This window comes from Neofelis nebulosa, chromosome 3 (assembly GCF_028018385.1).
Source record: "Neofelis nebulosa isolate mNeoNeb1 chromosome 3, mNeoNeb1.pri, whole genome shotgun sequence".
Lineage (NCBI taxonomy): Eukaryota > Metazoa > Chordata > Mammalia > Carnivora > Felidae > Neofelis > Neofelis nebulosa.
Window position 1 is genome coordinate 112,536,833 of NC_080784.1, and position 17,633 is coordinate 112,554,465.

The window sequence follows — 17,633 nt, forward strand, 5'->3', positions numbered from 1 at the left end:
GTCACATACTCTTCTGACTGAGCCAGCCCAGGTCTGATACTTTTTGATCAAAGATGATAAACTTGTTGTTGTTACTGCTGTTGTTAGTTTCAGCAAACAATCTATACATGGGACAGGGACACAGTAAGTTTCTCTATGCAAAAGAGAAATAAGACTGCTATATATAAACACATCGTTTATTTAACAATAATCAAAACAACAGAGTAGTGGCTTCCAAACCCCTCTGTGCACCTGGGCAGTATTTCAGAATAAAAGATTTCCGAGTACTAATCCCAGACATTTGCATTTAGTGGGTCTAGGGTGGATCAGGAATGTGCATTTTGAGAAGACTCCTTGTGTGATTCTGCTGTGCTTGGGAACCATTGGCCTCAGGCAGACAACATCAGACCCGCAGGCTGAATTAATTTAGCTTCCACCAGGATGTCACTACCCTGACTGACAAAACCTTTCCAACATGAGGTCTGATTACAATTCTCTAATGAAGTGCACAAAGCCTACTTTAGGTTAGCCCTTTTCCTCTCACTGGTAGCTTCCATCACTGGGGAGAGGTAGAGTGTGGGGCTGCACCCTGCTTACCACAGCCGTGAGCACGAAGAGGGGTGTGTAGGGACTGAAGGCAGCTGCCAGTTTGCAGGCTTCTGCAGCTGACAGCAAATGGTGGTCAAACTCCTTCAGCAAACCCTGTGAGAAAACAGGCCAAGTGTTGTGTTGACAATTATTTATCCATTAGCAAAAGTCAGGCTATGAAATTCCTTTACTTTTCTTTCAGGATTCTGAGGGACACCCTGCCCTTTACCACAACAACACCCGAACAGTGCCAAGAAAGAGTTAAGCGTCTCAAAGGACCCTAGGGAATTGAGTGTCCTATCCCCCAACACCCATACACAGTCCATCCCCCTCCCTCCCCAGAGTGGGCCTAACGTGTGCAAAATAATTCACACAAGTTTCTCTGCAGGATCATGCAACTCTTTGTTCACAGAAATCCCCCACATTTTGCAGCCAAATTAGCTGATGATTTCTGCACTGTTCTTGGCAAAGAGCCTTTTAATGTATGATTTCACAGCAATTACGATTCATTCATTCATCCTAGAAATATGCATTGAGAACCTCCATGTGCCAGGCACTGTTCTAAACACGAAGGAGATAGCAGACAGTTGAGCCTGCAGTAAATAAGCTTGCTTCCTATTGAGCGGAGGGGATCAGTCAATACGCAAAATGAGTAAAATGCATATTATCTGACACGGTGACAGTCAAGAGAAAAATAAAGCAGGAAAAGGTCAAGGAGCTCCAGGGTGGGGAGGCAGTTAGCAATTTTTTAAAAATTTTCTCTCTCTTTCTTCCTCTTCCTTCCTTCTGTCCATCCTTCCTTCCTTTCTTTTTTAAGGTAAGCTCTATATCTAACGTGGGGCTTGAACTCATGACCCTGAGTTCAAGAGTCACATGCTCTACTGACTGAGCCAACCAGGTGCCCTGGCAGTTTACAATTTTAAACAGTCATCAGAGACAACTTCACTGATCTAGAGATATAACCCTTTTCTCGTGTGTTGGTCTGACAGCACAAGCAACATTTTGTTAAAACTCAGATTGTCAGCAGCAAGCTGCAAGCCTTCTTATGCCACACTCATTACTATTAAGTACGGTTACTATTGTCACTTTAGTATTTAACAAAAAATGCCAATCTTTGTGATACTATTAAAAATCTCAATATCGGGGTGCCAGGTGGTTCAGTCTGTTAGGCATCTGACTCTTGATTTTAGCTCCAGTCATGATCTCACCATTTGTGAGTTTGAGCCCCGCATTGGACTCGGTCCTGCCAGCGTGGAGCCTGCTTGGGATTCTCCCTCTCTCCCTCTCTCTGCCCCTCCCCCATTTGTGCTGTATCTCTCTCAAAATAAATAAACTTAAAAAAATAATTTCAGTATCAGTGCAGTGCAGGAGAGCAGCTCAATGTCTATGTTGATGCTCCAAACTGGACAGAGACCTGAGTTCTGCTCCTAGTTTCCTTCCTACCTAGTGTGCAAACTATAGAGGTCACTTAATTTGTCTGGACCTCAGTTTATTTTTCTCTAAAATCAGAATGATATATTTTGCTCTACCTACTTCATAGGGTTTTGTGTAGCTCATATACATTTATACATGTGTGTATATATATACACACACACACACACACATACTCACATACTTTTTGAATCATAAAGGAATATATAAAAATTAGTAATCATTATTTAAATTTTTTTAAATGTTTGCTTTTTGAGAGAGAGAGAGAGAGAGAGAGAGAGCGTGAGTGTTGGGGGGGGGGTGGGGAGAGGAGCAGAGAGAGGGAGACACAGAATCTGAAGCAGGCTCCAGGCTCTGCTCTATCAGCACAGAGCCCAACGCAGGGCTCAAACCCACAAACTGTGAATTCATAACCTGAGCTGAAGTTGGACGCTTAACCCACTGAGCCACCCAGGCGCCCCAGTAACCCTCATTATTAAGAATAAGAATCTAGACAAGTGACAGATGCTCTGATTTGAACACAGGGTAATTAAAGTTTTATAATTGTTATCCCTTTACTTTATCACTGAGATGGGCCAAGTGTGGAAACTGAATTCTGTGATAATCTGAATTAGAGGTCACTTAATTTGTCTGGACCTCAGTTTATTTTTCTGATTTCTTTCTGAAAGAAATCAGTGGGGTTCAAAGCATTTATCACTTTGATGATATTTATTCATTCTTTTACTTGTCATTTTTAATTTTTTTAGTACCCTCTGTATGTGTGGTACTGTGCTAGGTGCTAAGATAATCAAGCCAAATAGGACACCATAGAAATTGTCCCCAGGACTGTTCATGTTACTTGAAGAGGGGAGACACTGTGCTCCCTGACTCCCGGAAAGAGAATGAGATTGATAAACCAAGCACCAAAAACGTTGGCAGTTTTGTAGGTGATGCCATTCTGGACCAAGTGATAATTACCAAGTTAATTTGTGGATTGTTTTTAAACTTCTCATAATCATTTTTGCTCATGGAAACGAAGATGTCTGCCAGTATACCTAGTGATGTGGAAATACCCTGTAAGAAAAACACAAACAGAACACAGATTAGGAATTCAAGGTCCATTACTGGTCTCATCTCAAGGCCACGGCCATGACTAGTCCTCCATATTAAATATTGTTGCTGCTGTTGCTGCTTCTGCTTCTCCTCTCTTCCCCCTCCTCCTGCTCCTCTCCCTCCTCCTCCTCTTTCCCCTCCTCCTCCTTCTTGTTATTCTGACAGTGGAAACACTTCTAAACTGGATGCCACAGGCTTGAAAGATCATCAGATCCTGAGTGTAAACACAGCTATTTCTTAGTTGGGCTTTACTGGACTGTCAACACTAACTTCTTCATACTGCTAGAGGCTTAAAGGATTGGCCCAAACATGCGTCCTCGCATCCCATTCTGTCTGTGTGGTAAAAGGGTTGTAGGCGGTGGCATTGCTGATACAGGTGATAACCCAGTGCTCCAGTTAACGAGGAGAATACTCTTACAGAGGTACAGAGAATGAAAACATTAAATAGGAAAGCAAATGGTGCCTCTCAAATTTCTTGGATAAAGACGCCACATAAACAATTAATTGGAGTCTGCTCACTCAACGGAGGGAAAATGATTTTACATATAAGCAGCTTGGTTATCTCAACTTTGCTGTGGAATCAGGCAAAGGCTAAATATATAATAAAAGAAATGGATAAGTGAATAATAGAAATAAAAATATAAATAGATTTGGCTCAGTCGGTTGAGCGTCCGACTTCGGCTTGGGTCATGATCTCACACTCCGTGAGTTCGAGCCCCGCTTCGGGCTCTGTGCTGACAGCTCAGAGCCTGGAGATCTCTTCAAATTCTATGTTTCTCTGTCTCTCTGCCGCCCCCCCCCCCCACTCTGCTCTGTCTCCCTCTGTCTCAAAAATAAATAAAAACATTTTAAAAAAATTAAAAAAAAAGATAGTTAGAAATAAATGTGAAAACACTACATACATGCCAGGATTCTGGCTGTGAATGGGGACGGAACAAGACACAAGAGGAAATTACCAAGTGTTCGTGGTCCTATGCCCATGTAGAATCAATAAAAATAGGACCAATAAAATTGATAAACAATATACTGCATTATGCCACAAGGAGATAATCATCCAAAGACAAATGTAGGATAGGAGAGGAAAAAAAGCACTAGATAAACCACCTTTCTATCTGGCTGAGGAAGGGTCAAATACCCTATGATTGAGGCCCATATTACCTCTGCTGCTTCGTACCACATCCCTGAAAAAAAAGGGAGAGAGATGAGACAAACTGCTAGTATCTGTGCATTGTGCTAGAAAATACTTTTGAAAACTAATACAGAAAGAAGATTCACTGGCTCCCGTTAGGAAAATTTAGGGCTGGATTAGATTGAGAGCAATCAGCAAATGCCAATCTGCTGGAAAAACAGCAACATATTTTTCCAGCTGATTTAATACAGATAATGCTTCCCTTTCACAGGAAAACAGTAAAAAATATTACATATCATATATAATACTACATTAACATAAAAATAATTAAATACAGTATTTACAAGAATAATTACCATTCTATGCTAACATTTTCAAACACCTTAGTTTGCATTTTATTTAATTAAGTAATTTATTTGAGCACCTGCAGCTCCTTTTTATTTTTCCTTTTTGTTGTTTTTTAAAGTCTTCCACGTTCAGGTGAGCAAAGGGCTTGGGGACAGTCTAAGAAGCCCACAGGGCCCCCAGCGGCTCCCCAGTAGTTCCTTCTTCCCTCCAGCTGACAGCATAGCCACTGCCCTGTGTCCCTTCTCAGGACCCCTCCTTGGAACCTCTGATGTCCAGGTTGCCCTGTCTGTGGGGACAGTGCCAGAGACCCTTTCGTGGGCTGTTGGCAAGCCACTCAGGCCTGATGGACCATAAACAGCAGGGTAGGGCCATGCATTTTAAAGCACAACTAGCATTCTACGCATTTCAGGTGTACTTGCCTCGTGGCCCATCTGAACCTGAGGTCTAACAGTTCTGAGCCTATTACCACAGAGCTCTTGGTAATTGCTGGCCGTATTATCTTTTTTCCTTGTTTGTTTTCCCTACTTTTAACCATCCTTTGGGAGCTTTAAGGGCATTTTTTTTAAGGTATACCCTTAACATTAAAAGAGAGAAAAAAAAAATAAAGCACAACTAGCATTCTATAAATTTTGCCTTACAACCTGAGGAATGCCCTCTGAGGAGTGAATGGGTAAGGTGTCAGGGTGGTTTAGAATAAGGTGTCCCTCTTATCACATAGAGTCCTGTAGAACTGAAAGTCAGATGCCAGAATTATTACCAAGAATCCTATGGTTAATACCACAGTGTACAACTGTACATTTCTTTAACACAATTCAACAGAAAATATTTTGTTTTATTAATGTTCGTAACACTCCTGGGATCTCAAATGTCATTTTCTTTTCGATGAGGAAACTAAGTGAGGATTAGCAATTTGAACCAGATACAATGAGAAAATTCCACAGTAATATCTCGTAGCCAGACTTTGTAAATGAGCCCTGAGAGCAGCGAATGTTTGATGACCGTACCTAGCTTTTGCAGAATTTGCCCTCTGATCTGTATGCAGACTGACTGCACCAGGATCTTGTCACTTTCGTTTCGGTACAGCCAGGTACCTACAACAAAAGAGGGAAAAAAGAAAAGTAGTTTCAGCTCCTAGTTATCAAGTAAAGAGCCTGGTAAAACGAAACTAATTTCACCGAAGCCTTCATGAGCACATGTGATACAGGTTTGAGAGGCGATCTCTTCTCTACATTGAGAAAGGTCCAAACTCCTTGCTATAACATACAAGCCTTCACAGAACTTGTATGTGAATACCGAGAATCCTAGTTCTCACTTGAACTCCTGTCTGGTCTCCAAGTCTCCCAACTGACTGTGCTCTGCCATGGCATGGTTCCTGAGGAGACCAGCTCCTGCTACTTCAGGTCTCAGCCTCAATGCTATTGCGTCCAAGCCCCCCAGATTGATTTACCATAGTACTACCCCACTGTCTTGTGGTTGCCTAATGGAGGGTGGTATCCTTCCCATCCACCCAAAATTTAGTTTGTAGGTTGAGACTGATGGTTATGCGTGCTCACACACACACACACACACACACATACACACCCCAAGATATGAAAAGATTTAGTACTCACATAATGAGTCTTTCTGAGGAGAGGAGACAGGCAACCAAACTGGTTCATTTGACTTGCGTGAAGAGAGTGGTGAGTGGCTTTGGTTTTTATTGTGATTAGGGTGTGGGCTGGGGTAAAGTCTCCCACAAGCTATGCCTGGTTTACTGCTGAGTAGGTTTAAAACAAACCAAAAAGCAACCCTCCCCCCTGCCCCAGCCTGTCCAGTTGTGAGACAGAGTGGGTGGCAGAAGGCTGGAGTCTGAAAACCGTCAGTGGTCAAACACCAAAAACAGAATCAAACTCATTACTATACCCCCTTGATTCTCTGTCACATCACCCTTTCTATTTTCTCCCCAGCTTTTAATCTGTGTGTGTGTGTGTGTGTGTGTGTGTGTGTGCATCTGCATATGTGGTGTAGAAGATGGAAGTGTGTATATCATAGGTTAGTGATGGTGGACACAAATGATGGGTATGTGGTCAATATCGATATTCCAAACCGCCTCTCCACTGGAATGTCTACAAGTTTCAAGGTGCTTGGGACCTTATATCCAAGCAGACTGAGCTTAAAAGTCTACTGGAGGTTGTGTTCAACTTACTGGGACACTTGTTGTCTTTAACGCCCAGAATTTCAGACAAGATATCTGAAGGAATAAATGATTTGTTGCCCAACTATTAGTACTTGCTTCCTTTCATGTATGATTAAATATTGAAAGAAATCCATTTCAAAATAAGTTTTTCTGAAAGTACATACATAGCAAAATCAAATTTACTTTCCAAACCATTTAAATACATAAAGCCATAAATATATTTTTCTCAACTTATAGACTTTATCTCCATTTACAATTCTCCTAAAGGCTACTACTGAGCCCCTTCTGAGGCCCATAGAGTTACCTGCTTTAACAGCATATTGTTCTTAGATAGTACACTCTACAATAAGCCCAGAAGTTTAGGAGCTTTGGTTGTTCTGTTTTGTTTTCATTTTTAATTACAGAAAATGAAGACACAGAGAAATAAGCTCCTTGACCAAAGCCACTTCATTCACTAATGGCAAAGTCAGTCCTAGCTAGTTCTGGAGACATCTAGTCTATAGCAGCTATTAGGTCATTCGGGTGCTTGTAAAAACTAGAACTCCAGAAGGGACTGCAGGTGAAGGTCGTTGTGAAGATAGGAAAGCACCTTACCTGTTGCTCCGTTGTTGCTTATTAGACTGCTCAGGATATATTCTGCTTTTAAAAGTTTCCCTGAAAAGAAGCAACCAAATGCCACACAATTAGTACCTGAACATGTGCCTTCAATACTACTAGCAGTTTAAGCTCTGAGGTTAACACACTGTTACCTCTCTTGGAAACATGCTATTTTAAAATTTAACAGCAATAACGACATCATATACCAAAGTGAACAGAAAGATGACATTTCCAGGAATCGGTGAGATGGGAAGTTGCACAGTATCTGAAATGGCAATTAGATTTACACACACACAAGCACACACACACACACACACACTCATTCATATAGAATAAGGCTTGAAAAGTAAAGATAAACCATTGTAAAACATTGTGTCTTTCTGTGAACAAGACTATTGAAAAGAAGGAAGGAAGGAAGGAAGGAAGGAAGGAAGGAAGGAAGGAAGGAAGGAAAGAAGGAAGGTAGGAAGGAAATAAAGACGGAAGGAAGGAAAGAAGGGGAAAACCACTTTCTGAAATCATGAGTTAGGTCCTGATTAAAATTTATTCATTCCAATGTTTGGAAAGAGAGCAATAACTTGAAATACCTATGTAAATAAATTTTACCAAAGGTATCTTTCTTCTTAAAAGTTATGTTTTCTAATTAGGTTTTGCTGATATATAAGGATGGGTAGTTTTAAAACATATCGATTTGTATTCGCCACATTTGCTGAATGTCTTAATTCTAATAATCTGTGTATTTCTTGAAGTTTTCTATGTGGGCAATCACACTGTGCACAAATCCTGCTAATCGTGTTTATTCATTTCTAATCTTTATACCTCTTATTTCTTTTTCTGTTCGCATTGCATTGGGAGGACTTCCAGTTTACGATCAAACAGAAGTGATAACAAGATGCATTTTTTTCTCGACTTGATTAAAAGAAATATTCCTAATTTTCCATCAGTAGTTTTGCCAAAGGTTTCCAGTTGCTTCCTTTATATCAGGTTAAGAAGTTCCCTCTTGTGCAGCTATCAGCTTATTGCCTTTCAGCTTCAAATTCATCCTTTATTGCCTGCTTTGCAATAATGGGAATGGACCTTGTAAATATTTCTCCTTTGCCAGCTTTGTCATTAGATGGTGTGGAGAGAGGGGGCTCCTGGGTGGCTCAGTCGGTTAAGCGTCCGACTTCGGCTCAGGTCATGATCTCACAGTTTGTGAGTTCGAGCCCTGCGTCGGGCTCTGTGCTGACAGCTCAGAGCCTGGAGCCTGCTTCTGATTCTGTGTCTCCCTCTCTCTGCCCCTCCCCTGCTCACACTCTGTCTGTCTGTCTGTCTGTCTCTCTCTCTCAAAAATAAATAAACGTTAAAAAAAAAAAGATGGCATGGAGAGACACTACAAGGGGAAGATGCTGCTCTTCCTCATGTAGTGTGCCATTCTTGCCAGAATCCTGCCGTGCATACAGCTTCTCCAATGCCTGCCTCCTGCAGCGATCCTGGCTTCTCCTGTGCCTTCTTCCTACAACACAGGTGGCTTCTCCAGTACTTGGCTCCTCAAAGGTCAGCGGCACCCAGCAGCCAGCAGGTTCCTGCAGCATCCTCTCAGGTGACTTCACAGTGGAGTGAGTGCTGCCTGCCAGTGAGGCACGGCTCCATGAATGTTTCCCCCTGGTGTTCCATAAGAGCTGCTTTGTGGTGGCACCTCTCTGTGGATGGTGTCCCTCGGCACCCCGGAGGGTGGATTTCCAGTGAGTTCTGCTGGCATGGAAACTCCTTGACCTCTCTACCATCCAGTGAGCCATGGCTGTGCCTTCTCCAACAAGGTCTGGATCACGGCCCTGGTGTGCCTGGCTGTGCGCTTGTGAACTTTTTCTCATATGCTTTCAGTATAAGGGATAGTGGCTGCTCCTTATAACTGCTTATCCTGTATTCTTCAGAGTCTTCTTTACTACTTACTAGCCAATCCCTCATTAATCTCCTGATATAGTTAATAACTCTTTTATTTTTTTTAATTTTTTTATTAAAAAAAATTTTTTTTTTACATTTTATTTTTGAGAAACAGAGTGAGACACAGCGTGAGCGGGGGAGGGGCAGAGAGAGAAGGAGACAGAATCTGAAGCAGGCTCCAGGCTCTGAGCAAGCAGTCAGCACAGAGCCTGATGCGGGGCTTGAACCCACAAACTGTGAGATCATGACCTGAGCCGAAGTCGGACGCTCAACCGACTGAGCCACCCAGGCGCCCCGTTAATAACTCTTTTATACTGAATTTTCCTTTTTCAGATTATTGTGTTGTTTCTGACTCCTGACTGGAAGCTGACCAATAACATCTCTAACTCTAGTTTGTATTTTCAGTCTAAATGGGTTAACATTTTATAAAACACTTCTCACATCATTTTAGGTGAACACATAGTTTTCTTGTTTATTCTGTCCATTAGGTGAATTGAATGAGTCAATTATTATTATTACCATTTGTAGTAAGCCCTACACCCAATGTGGGGCTTGAACTCATGACCCCAAGATCAAGAGTCACATGCTTTACCAACTGAGCCAGCCAGGCAACCCTGAATGAATCAATTTTTATTTATTTTTTTAAAGAAATTTTTTGTTTATTTATTTTTGAGAGAGAGAGAGAGAGAGAGAGAATGAGTAGGAGGGGAAGAGAAAGAGGGAGACACAGAATCCAAAGCAGGCTCCAGGCTGTGAGTTGTGAGCACAGAGTCCAACGTGGGGTTTGAACTCACAGACTGCGAGATCCCAACGAGCTGAAGTATGATGCTTAACCAACTGAGCCACCCAGGAGCCCGTGAATGGACCAACTTTTAAACATTAACCATCCTTATGTTTCTGGAATAAACAGATAATAGCCTTCCTTTACTGTAATGTATTATTATTAATTTAATACAATACTGGTCAATTTGATATTATTTTAAGATTTTTGCACCTGATAAATTATGTAAATGATACTACCATATAATTTCCTTTTATTTTGATTTTAGTTAGTTTGACCTATGCACTTACCAATTCTTTCTTTACCATTGCTTTTTGAATCTCCTACTCAATCTGTATGGATTCAACTTCCTCCTTAACAACACACGTTCTTTAATGTGTGTGTGCGTGAGAGAGATGTCTTGAGAATAATAATTATTTTTCGTCTTTGTCTGAAAATGTGAATTTTGTCCTCACTTTTGAATGATGATTTTTGCTGAGTATAAAATTCTAGGCTGAAAAGCTATTTCCTCTCAAATTTTTTTTTTTGGTAGATTTCATTGTTTTCTGGACTCTTATTCCTGGTAAGATGCTTTTTTCAGTCTAAATATAGTTCCCATATAAATAATCTGTCTTTTCTTGTTTCCTTTAAGATTTCCTCATTGTTTGATTTTCTGTAGTTTTGTGTCTGGGTGATTTTTTTATTAAAAAATTTTTTTGCTCAAGGTTGGGTCCACCTTTTCTGCTCAAAGACACATTCTTTCCTTCGATTCCAGTCAATTCTCCCAGAAGTCCTATTATGTTTTTTACATTCTATTTCTCCAAGTTTTTAAAATGCCGCTTTCATATTTGCATCCACCTAACTCTATATGCTTCATTCTCAGGGTTTTCCTTAAATATAACACCCAGGTCCATCATTTTCTCTCCCGCCGTTTGACCTGCTGCAGGAACACATTTCAGGTAGGTCAGTTAGGGGGATGGAACACCTGAGAACTGGCCTAGGAAATTGATCTTTACTGGGAGGTTGTTACCACTCACCGGGAGCAGGCGGGCGTATATTTAGAGTCTTTGGATAGTCCTTTGCTGGTCAAGCGAGGTTCGGGAACAGCAGCATCAGTGTTGTCTGGGAGCTGGTTGGAAACGCAGACTCTGAGACCCTGCCACAGACCTACTCAATCAGGATCTGCATTTTCAGTAAGCTCTCCAGGTGCCTCATCAAAGTTTGGGAAGTACCGCCATTTGTGGGTTTTTTGTTTTTTGTTTTTTTTAATGTTTTTAACGCTTATTTATTTTTGAGACAGAGAGAGACAGAGCATGAACGGGGGAGGGTCAGAGAGAGGGAGACACAGAATCCGAAGCAGCTCCAGGCTCTGAGCCGTCAGCCCAGAGCCCGACGCGGGGCTTGAATTCACAGACCTCGAGATCGTGACCTGAGTTGAAGTCGGACGCTTAACCGACTGAGCCACCCAGGCGCCCCACGCCATTTGTGAGTTTTTATCATTGGTCTGAGATGAGATTAAGTGAAAAATGGAGAGTGAACATTTAGAAAATTTTTTTTTTATCTTTTGCCACAGTAATGTTGTGACTCTTCAACCTAATAATAAATACTTTGGACTTAAAGTTTTATGTCTCTTTTTTTTTTCCCTTTCATTTTTCTAATAATCTATTTTATTGAATTCACCTCAGTTTAAGCAGCTTGTTTGGCAGGTGGTGTCCTTATCAGCACTTGAAATTCGGAAAGCAGCACCGCCAACTGGGAGAGCTGCTGGGTTTTTGGCTCTTTCTAGCCATCACTGTATGGTTGCACTCTTGTAGCCTGTAGCTACAAAAAAAGAAACTTATATGCTGTGCCTGCCTTGTAGGCAATTTCCTACCAATTACTAAACTTTCTGACAACCACACTGATTTGTAATTTTAATTGCTGTATTTTTTTTTCCTGAAAGTTCTCTTAAGTTCTTTTTAAAAACAGTGAATCATTTTCTTTTCCTGTTGTGTTCTTTTTATTATTATTTTTTGTTTATTTACTTTTTGAGAGAGAGTATGAGAGAGAGACAGAGAGAGAGAGAGAGAGAGAGGCAGAGTGAGAGTAGGCTAGGCGCAGAGAGAAAGGGAGACACAGAATCCGAAGCTGGTTCCAGGCTCTGAGCTGTCAGCACAGAGCCGGACGCAGGGCTCCAACCCACGAACCATGAGATCATGACCTGAGCCGAAGTCAGACACTTAACTGACTGAGCCACCCAGGCACCCCTGTGTTCTATTCTTTAAACATATGATTTTTTAAAGTCATATGAGTCTTGGGGCACAGGGGTGACTTGGTTAAGCATCCAACTCTTGATTTTGGCTCAGATCATGATCTCATGGTTTGTGTGTTCAAGCGTGATCCACGTTGGGCCATGCTGCCAGCACAGAGCCTGCTTGGAATTCTTTCACCCTTTCTGCCACTCCCCCACTCACACACTCTATCTCAAAATAAATAAATAAATAAAAATTAAAAAAAAAGCCATATGAGTCTTTTAAGTTGTTCTACTTTTATATTTTGTTCTGGAGTGCCACGTTTCCTGTGTATTGTAGACACTGTTCTTCTCTCCCATGTTTCATTTCCTTCGTTGCTTATACAGTTTAATCCGAGGGCATCTTCAGCAAGTAATATTCTCCTGTGGAATTCCTATGCTCCTGGACTGTGGATGTTTCTCTAGAGCATAGTTTTGTACTTGATATTCTCCTGGGCCCCCAAAATGTAAGTACTAAACTGTTTTTTTTTTTTTTCTGTTAATTACTTGGGGGGATTCCCTCTCTTACGGGTAGGGTAAATTCAGACTCCATACTCATGTTTGGCACACTCATGTCTTGGGGATTTCATTTGTTTGGGGAGATTTTTTTGGCCTCTACCCAGAGCTTGGGCAGAGAGCAAGCTTCCTTGCCACTTCTGTGGGAGAGCTGGTAGAGCTGTTCAGTCCCCACACAGAGCTGTGCACACCTTTAAGAATTCCAGCTTTATGTAAATATTTCACTCCTCACATAGGCCCAAGGTGCTGTCTCTTGTCCTTGCATGAGGATTAAAATGACAGTCCCTTCCCCTAGGACCACATCCAAGTGTAAACCGCTCCGGCTATAGTGTCATGAGCAGGAGTCTACTGTTATAACTTTGAACACTTTCTGTATTTCCAGCGCTTAAAAAAAAAAAAAATTATTCACAATATTTATGTAATGGGAGAAGATTCTATGCTTGCTTACTGCTCCAGGTTGATGGAACTGGAAATTTTAACCTTTATCTCTAATTATGGCTTAAAAGGTTTGGCCTCCTAATTTTAGGCAAGAGTGAGCTGAGCAGGCTCACGATGCCCTCCATTGCCTCTGAAACCCCACATGTTGAAATGCCCCCACCCTTGGAATGTGTTTTGGGTGGATATCAGGAAGGGTAACAGTAGGGCCATGCTGTCCCCTCATATTACCTTTATTCCTCTTCCTTACTCCTTATAATATCATATAGGTATCTCACTCTTCTGACCCAAGAGTCCCAGGTGCTGAGGATGGAGACCCCTTTCCATGGCACCTTCTTTACCAGGACACCACCCCTGCTCTAAGTCTCTCTCTCTCTCTGAGACATCTGGTGTAGGGGGAGGCTCAAGAGTTGTTTGAGGGCAGAAATTCACAAATACAGTAAAAGATTGCAAATAACCTGCTCTGCGAGTGTTCCCCAAGACAAACAAACATTTCTAATAAAATTTAACTTGATAAATGAGCAATGTCTTGCAATACAAGTAGAATGTCACATTATCACAACTGAGCCAATGGTTCTTCTCTCTCTCTGCGGAACTGTGGGTGATCTTCTCCCATGGTCAGATGCTGGGTCTCAGACCGCAGTGTTTGGCAGAAATCAGTGATTTTTCAGAATGCTGGAAGGTGCCCACACCTGGCGATAGTGTATTATTTGTCACTTCAAAGCACCTATGGACAGTCCTTTGCTTTTCCATACAAGAGTAAGCTTAGGAATGCTTTGCTTCATTCTAGGTCAGGCTGCCTGCAGATATAGACTCTTTCCTCTGCTGCCTTATTGCCAGTTACATTAAATATGGTATATGACAAGAGTTTATTAATGCTGTGCTGTAGTCAACATCCATGCGAGCATATACAATGGCTCCCATGCAGAAAAAGTTTGAAAAGAAACGTGGTAAGAAGAAGGAGATGATTATGGTGGAAGTTGAGAAGGAAATCGTGGAGAAGGTCAAATGAGGTATGCGAGTGGCCAAAACTTCAAGATTTTATAAGAAGTCTGTATCTTGTCTCGTATGCAGAGGAGGAGGAAAAAAAGGCAGAGGAATCCCTCACCTCAAATGAGATTAGGGAGATGTGTAAAATATGGGAAGCAGCGCAAAATTTTACAGAAAAGCACCACCCAAATAAGGCTGTAGCCGTGTGAACAATGAATCTGTTTAACAACAGTGGGATGTCACATTTCAGCGAAATCCTCAAAAGGAGGCAAAAGCAAGTGTCCTTGGATAGGTTCCTTATTAAAGTTGCATCAAAAGAAAAAGATTCCATGGAGCCGCTAGATAGCAGTGATTCTGTTACTGATAGTGAAAGTCATCCTACACAGTAACCCTCCTCTAGTCTCCCTCACACCAGCCATGAAGGTTTTCAAAGTAAGTACAGGTTAATTTGTTTTTCTTTATATTTTGTATTTTCTTTATTATTTTGTATTCTATTCCAGTATTGTAATCATTTTTATATGGATATGTTTGGGTTGGGGAATGAATCATCTGAGTTTCCATTATTTCTTATGGGGAAATTTGCTTGGATATACAAGTGCTTTGGATTACAAGCATTATTTCCAGAACAAATTATGCTCGCAAACCAAGGTTTTACTGTCTTCACTTAACCAAGGCTGTGTTTGTGTTCTTGTGGCTCTTTTGGTAGTTTCTTTGAGGAAAAGACAACCCAACTGTTGGGGAGTAAGATCTAGGATTTTATCTAAGGTGTACAATATGTGAACAGAGGAGCATACTGTTCATGACGATATCTAGGCTTACTTGTTATCATAGGTGGAAGCCTGAGAGAAACAACAAAACGAACCAGTGAAAAGTTCGATTTGGCTGTGTAAAGCAAAGCTATCAACAGGCCTGCTTACCACTTGACCTCAATTTCCATGTCCCACCATAGCAATTCCGTATACCAGAAACGAGGTCACATTAACTCTTCCAAGTTCCAACTGAGAAGAACCAATATGGAAGTCTGCCTGTGCACGCCCGGCCCTCATCATTCTGTCCTCCCCACAGAGTGCTACACACACACATCATCGCCATCTGATGCCATCAGAAGGAACATCAGTTGCTAGGTTTTCCTCATCCCCCAAACATTATAAACTCGAAACACTGTAAAATGTCCAAGATCAGGGATTTTGGAAGGAAGGAAGTTTTCCTAAGTTCCACTCCGTCCCTGCAGTTACTCTAGAAAAGTAACCAACATGGACACAATTTACACACAGCTGCAAGAACTTGAAAGTGAATGAACTTGGGCTTTTGAAAAGTTAACCTCCACAAGCCCATTTCTCTCATGTCCTTTTATCTCTGTGCCTCTCTGCATCCAACAATTGTCCCATTTAGTATAGTCAGTACAGTTCCTTTTCAAAGGAAGTGAAGTAAAGATATTTTAACTCCTTGCAGGCCAGGCTTATTAAAAACAGCAACAATAGCTAAAATCAGTTTTAAAAGGAAGTGAAGTAAAGATATTTTAACTCCTTGCAGGCCAGGCTTATTAAAAACAGCAACAATAGCTAAAATCAATTTAAAAAACTGAGCCAGTCCGGGAAGGGCAACTTGCTTTCTACTTCTGTCCTTTATTCTTTCACTCTTAGAAGTGAGAATAGCAGGCTACACATTTCTAAACCTCATGGTTATCAGTAACTTAAATAATTCAAAAATTCTATAGAAGTAAACTTCACTGTAATGCATAGCAGGTCTCTTTCCCCTCCAATCCCCCTCTACATTACATCCTAAGTTAGAATGTCAGCCTCATTTTTCATTTCATTCAAAGTGACAGAAGGAAAAAAAAAAGATACTTTAAGGCCTAATCAGGTACTGTACCGGTGTTCCCAGGGATGGAAAAAACCCTCAAATTACTTCAGTGGGTTTGTCAGCTCTATTGTTAGCATAGTCAAGTGGCCCTGCAGAAAGGAGACAGGAGAACTAAGAGAAAATAGTAGAATTTTAATCTGCTTTTTAAAGGCTCTTGGTCAGAAGTATAGCAATTCAGATACCCCTGTTTGAAAGCAGCAGGACAGATTTGTTAGAAGACAAAAGCTCCAATTAGTATTTTCCACACCCTTTCACAATTTTCTCTACCGCTTTTGGCTCTGAAACCCTTTATGCCAGGGCCTTTGTGCTGGCAAGAGGCGGGTGGAAGGGCATCGCGGGCCGGGGGCGGGGAGAGCCCGCTGCTTGAAAAGATGGCCCGCGGGCCCGGGTGCCCGCCGCACTCCCCCGCGAAAGTCAAGTAGCCCCGGAGGGAAGGCGAGCCCGCGGCTGGACGCCCCGGGCCGGCGGGAGGAGGCCTACCTGCGTTGACCGAGAGTCGGGCTTGGCGAATGACCACCTGCGGGGCAATTGGCGTTCCCGGCTGCAACTTGTGGAGCCTTTTGGCGACCTGCAGGAGCTTGCCCGACACGTCGAGCCCGTACAGGAACCGGTCGCTTAAGAACACAATGGCAGCAGCCGTGGCGCAGTCGCGGGCGAGGATGGAGGCTTTCAAGGACGCCTGGAGGGACATCCACGGGACGCCATGAACCAGACAGAAGCCGCGCCCGGCGCAAAAAGAAGGCAGCCGTGACACCAAGCTTAATCTCTAGGTGTTTTTTGTTGAAACAAGAGCAAGAAAACCTAGAACTAGGGGGGAGAAACATACTTTCTTGGGCGGCCGAACTAAAAGAAAAAAAATAAATTTTTTGGAAATGGAATAATGGAAAAATGGAAAAATCCAATTCAACTGGGACAGAAAATATTTCTTTCATTTCCCCCACTACGGTTCTAAAATTATACAAGTGCTAAATGCATATTTCCTGTTATTAGAAAATTCAAACACAAGGTAAAAATGAAAAGTGCCCCTTAGTTAGTCGACTCTTTACATTAGTTTTTACCCTCCTTGCCCCCAAGCTCATTCTCATTCTTCCTCATAATGGTGTCAGAGCAGTCCTTCTAGAAACTTCTACCCTTTTATGTGTGTTTAGGCATTAATTGATTCCTTGTCTTGCCTTGCTTTCTCCCCCACCCCCCTTCTCTTCTCCCTCCTTTTCTCTCTCATAAATGAGATTACACTACACATATTGTTATGCTAGCTGGTTCTTTCAGTCATGGTAACATCTAGAAGAGGGTTCCACATCAATTCAGCACACTCTGCTTCATTTAATGCCTACATTGTAATTAAGAGGAAATACAAAATTTTAGGTAACATTTTAAACATTTGAGTTATATGTAGTTAATGAATGCAACAAGAAGAAAACAGGCAGGAAATGAAAGTGTAACATAAAGAATGAGATAAATGTGGGGCGCTGGGTGGCGCAGTCGGTTAAGCGTCCGACTTCAGCCAGGTCACGATCTCGCGGTCCGTGAGTTCGAG

At 41.9% G+C, this 17,633-nt stretch overlaps 1 protein-coding gene across 7 annotated transcripts in view; it reads right to left on the reverse strand.

Annotated features, from left to right (window-relative positions):
• The window catches only part of ALPK1 (alpha kinase 1), a 131,962-nt gene that overhangs the window by 13,478 nt on the left and 100,851 nt on the right, over nucleotides 1–17,633 (reverse strand). For 4 of the 7 annotated variants that reach the window (XM_058721630.1, XM_058721631.1, XM_058721628.1 and 1 more), the window contains 6 exons: nucleotides 16,577–16,775; nucleotides 7,338–7,397; nucleotides 5,572–5,658; nucleotides 4,195–4,271; nucleotides 2,956–3,051; nucleotides 577–681 (listed from right to left, as the gene is read on the reverse strand). In XM_058721630.1, coding sequence (XP_058577613.1) covers nucleotides 577–681; nucleotides 2,956–3,051; nucleotides 4,195–4,271; nucleotides 5,572–5,658; nucleotides 7,338–7,397; nucleotides 16,577–16,775 — 624 coding nt within the window. Of the gene's footprint in view, nucleotides 1–576; nucleotides 682–2,955; nucleotides 3,052–4,194; nucleotides 4,272–5,571; nucleotides 5,659–6,177; nucleotides 7,250–7,337; nucleotides 7,398–16,576; nucleotides 16,776–17,633 lie in introns of those variants that run through there. The other 3 variants (XM_058721632.1, XM_058721634.1, XM_058721635.1) reach the window with 3 other exon arrangements.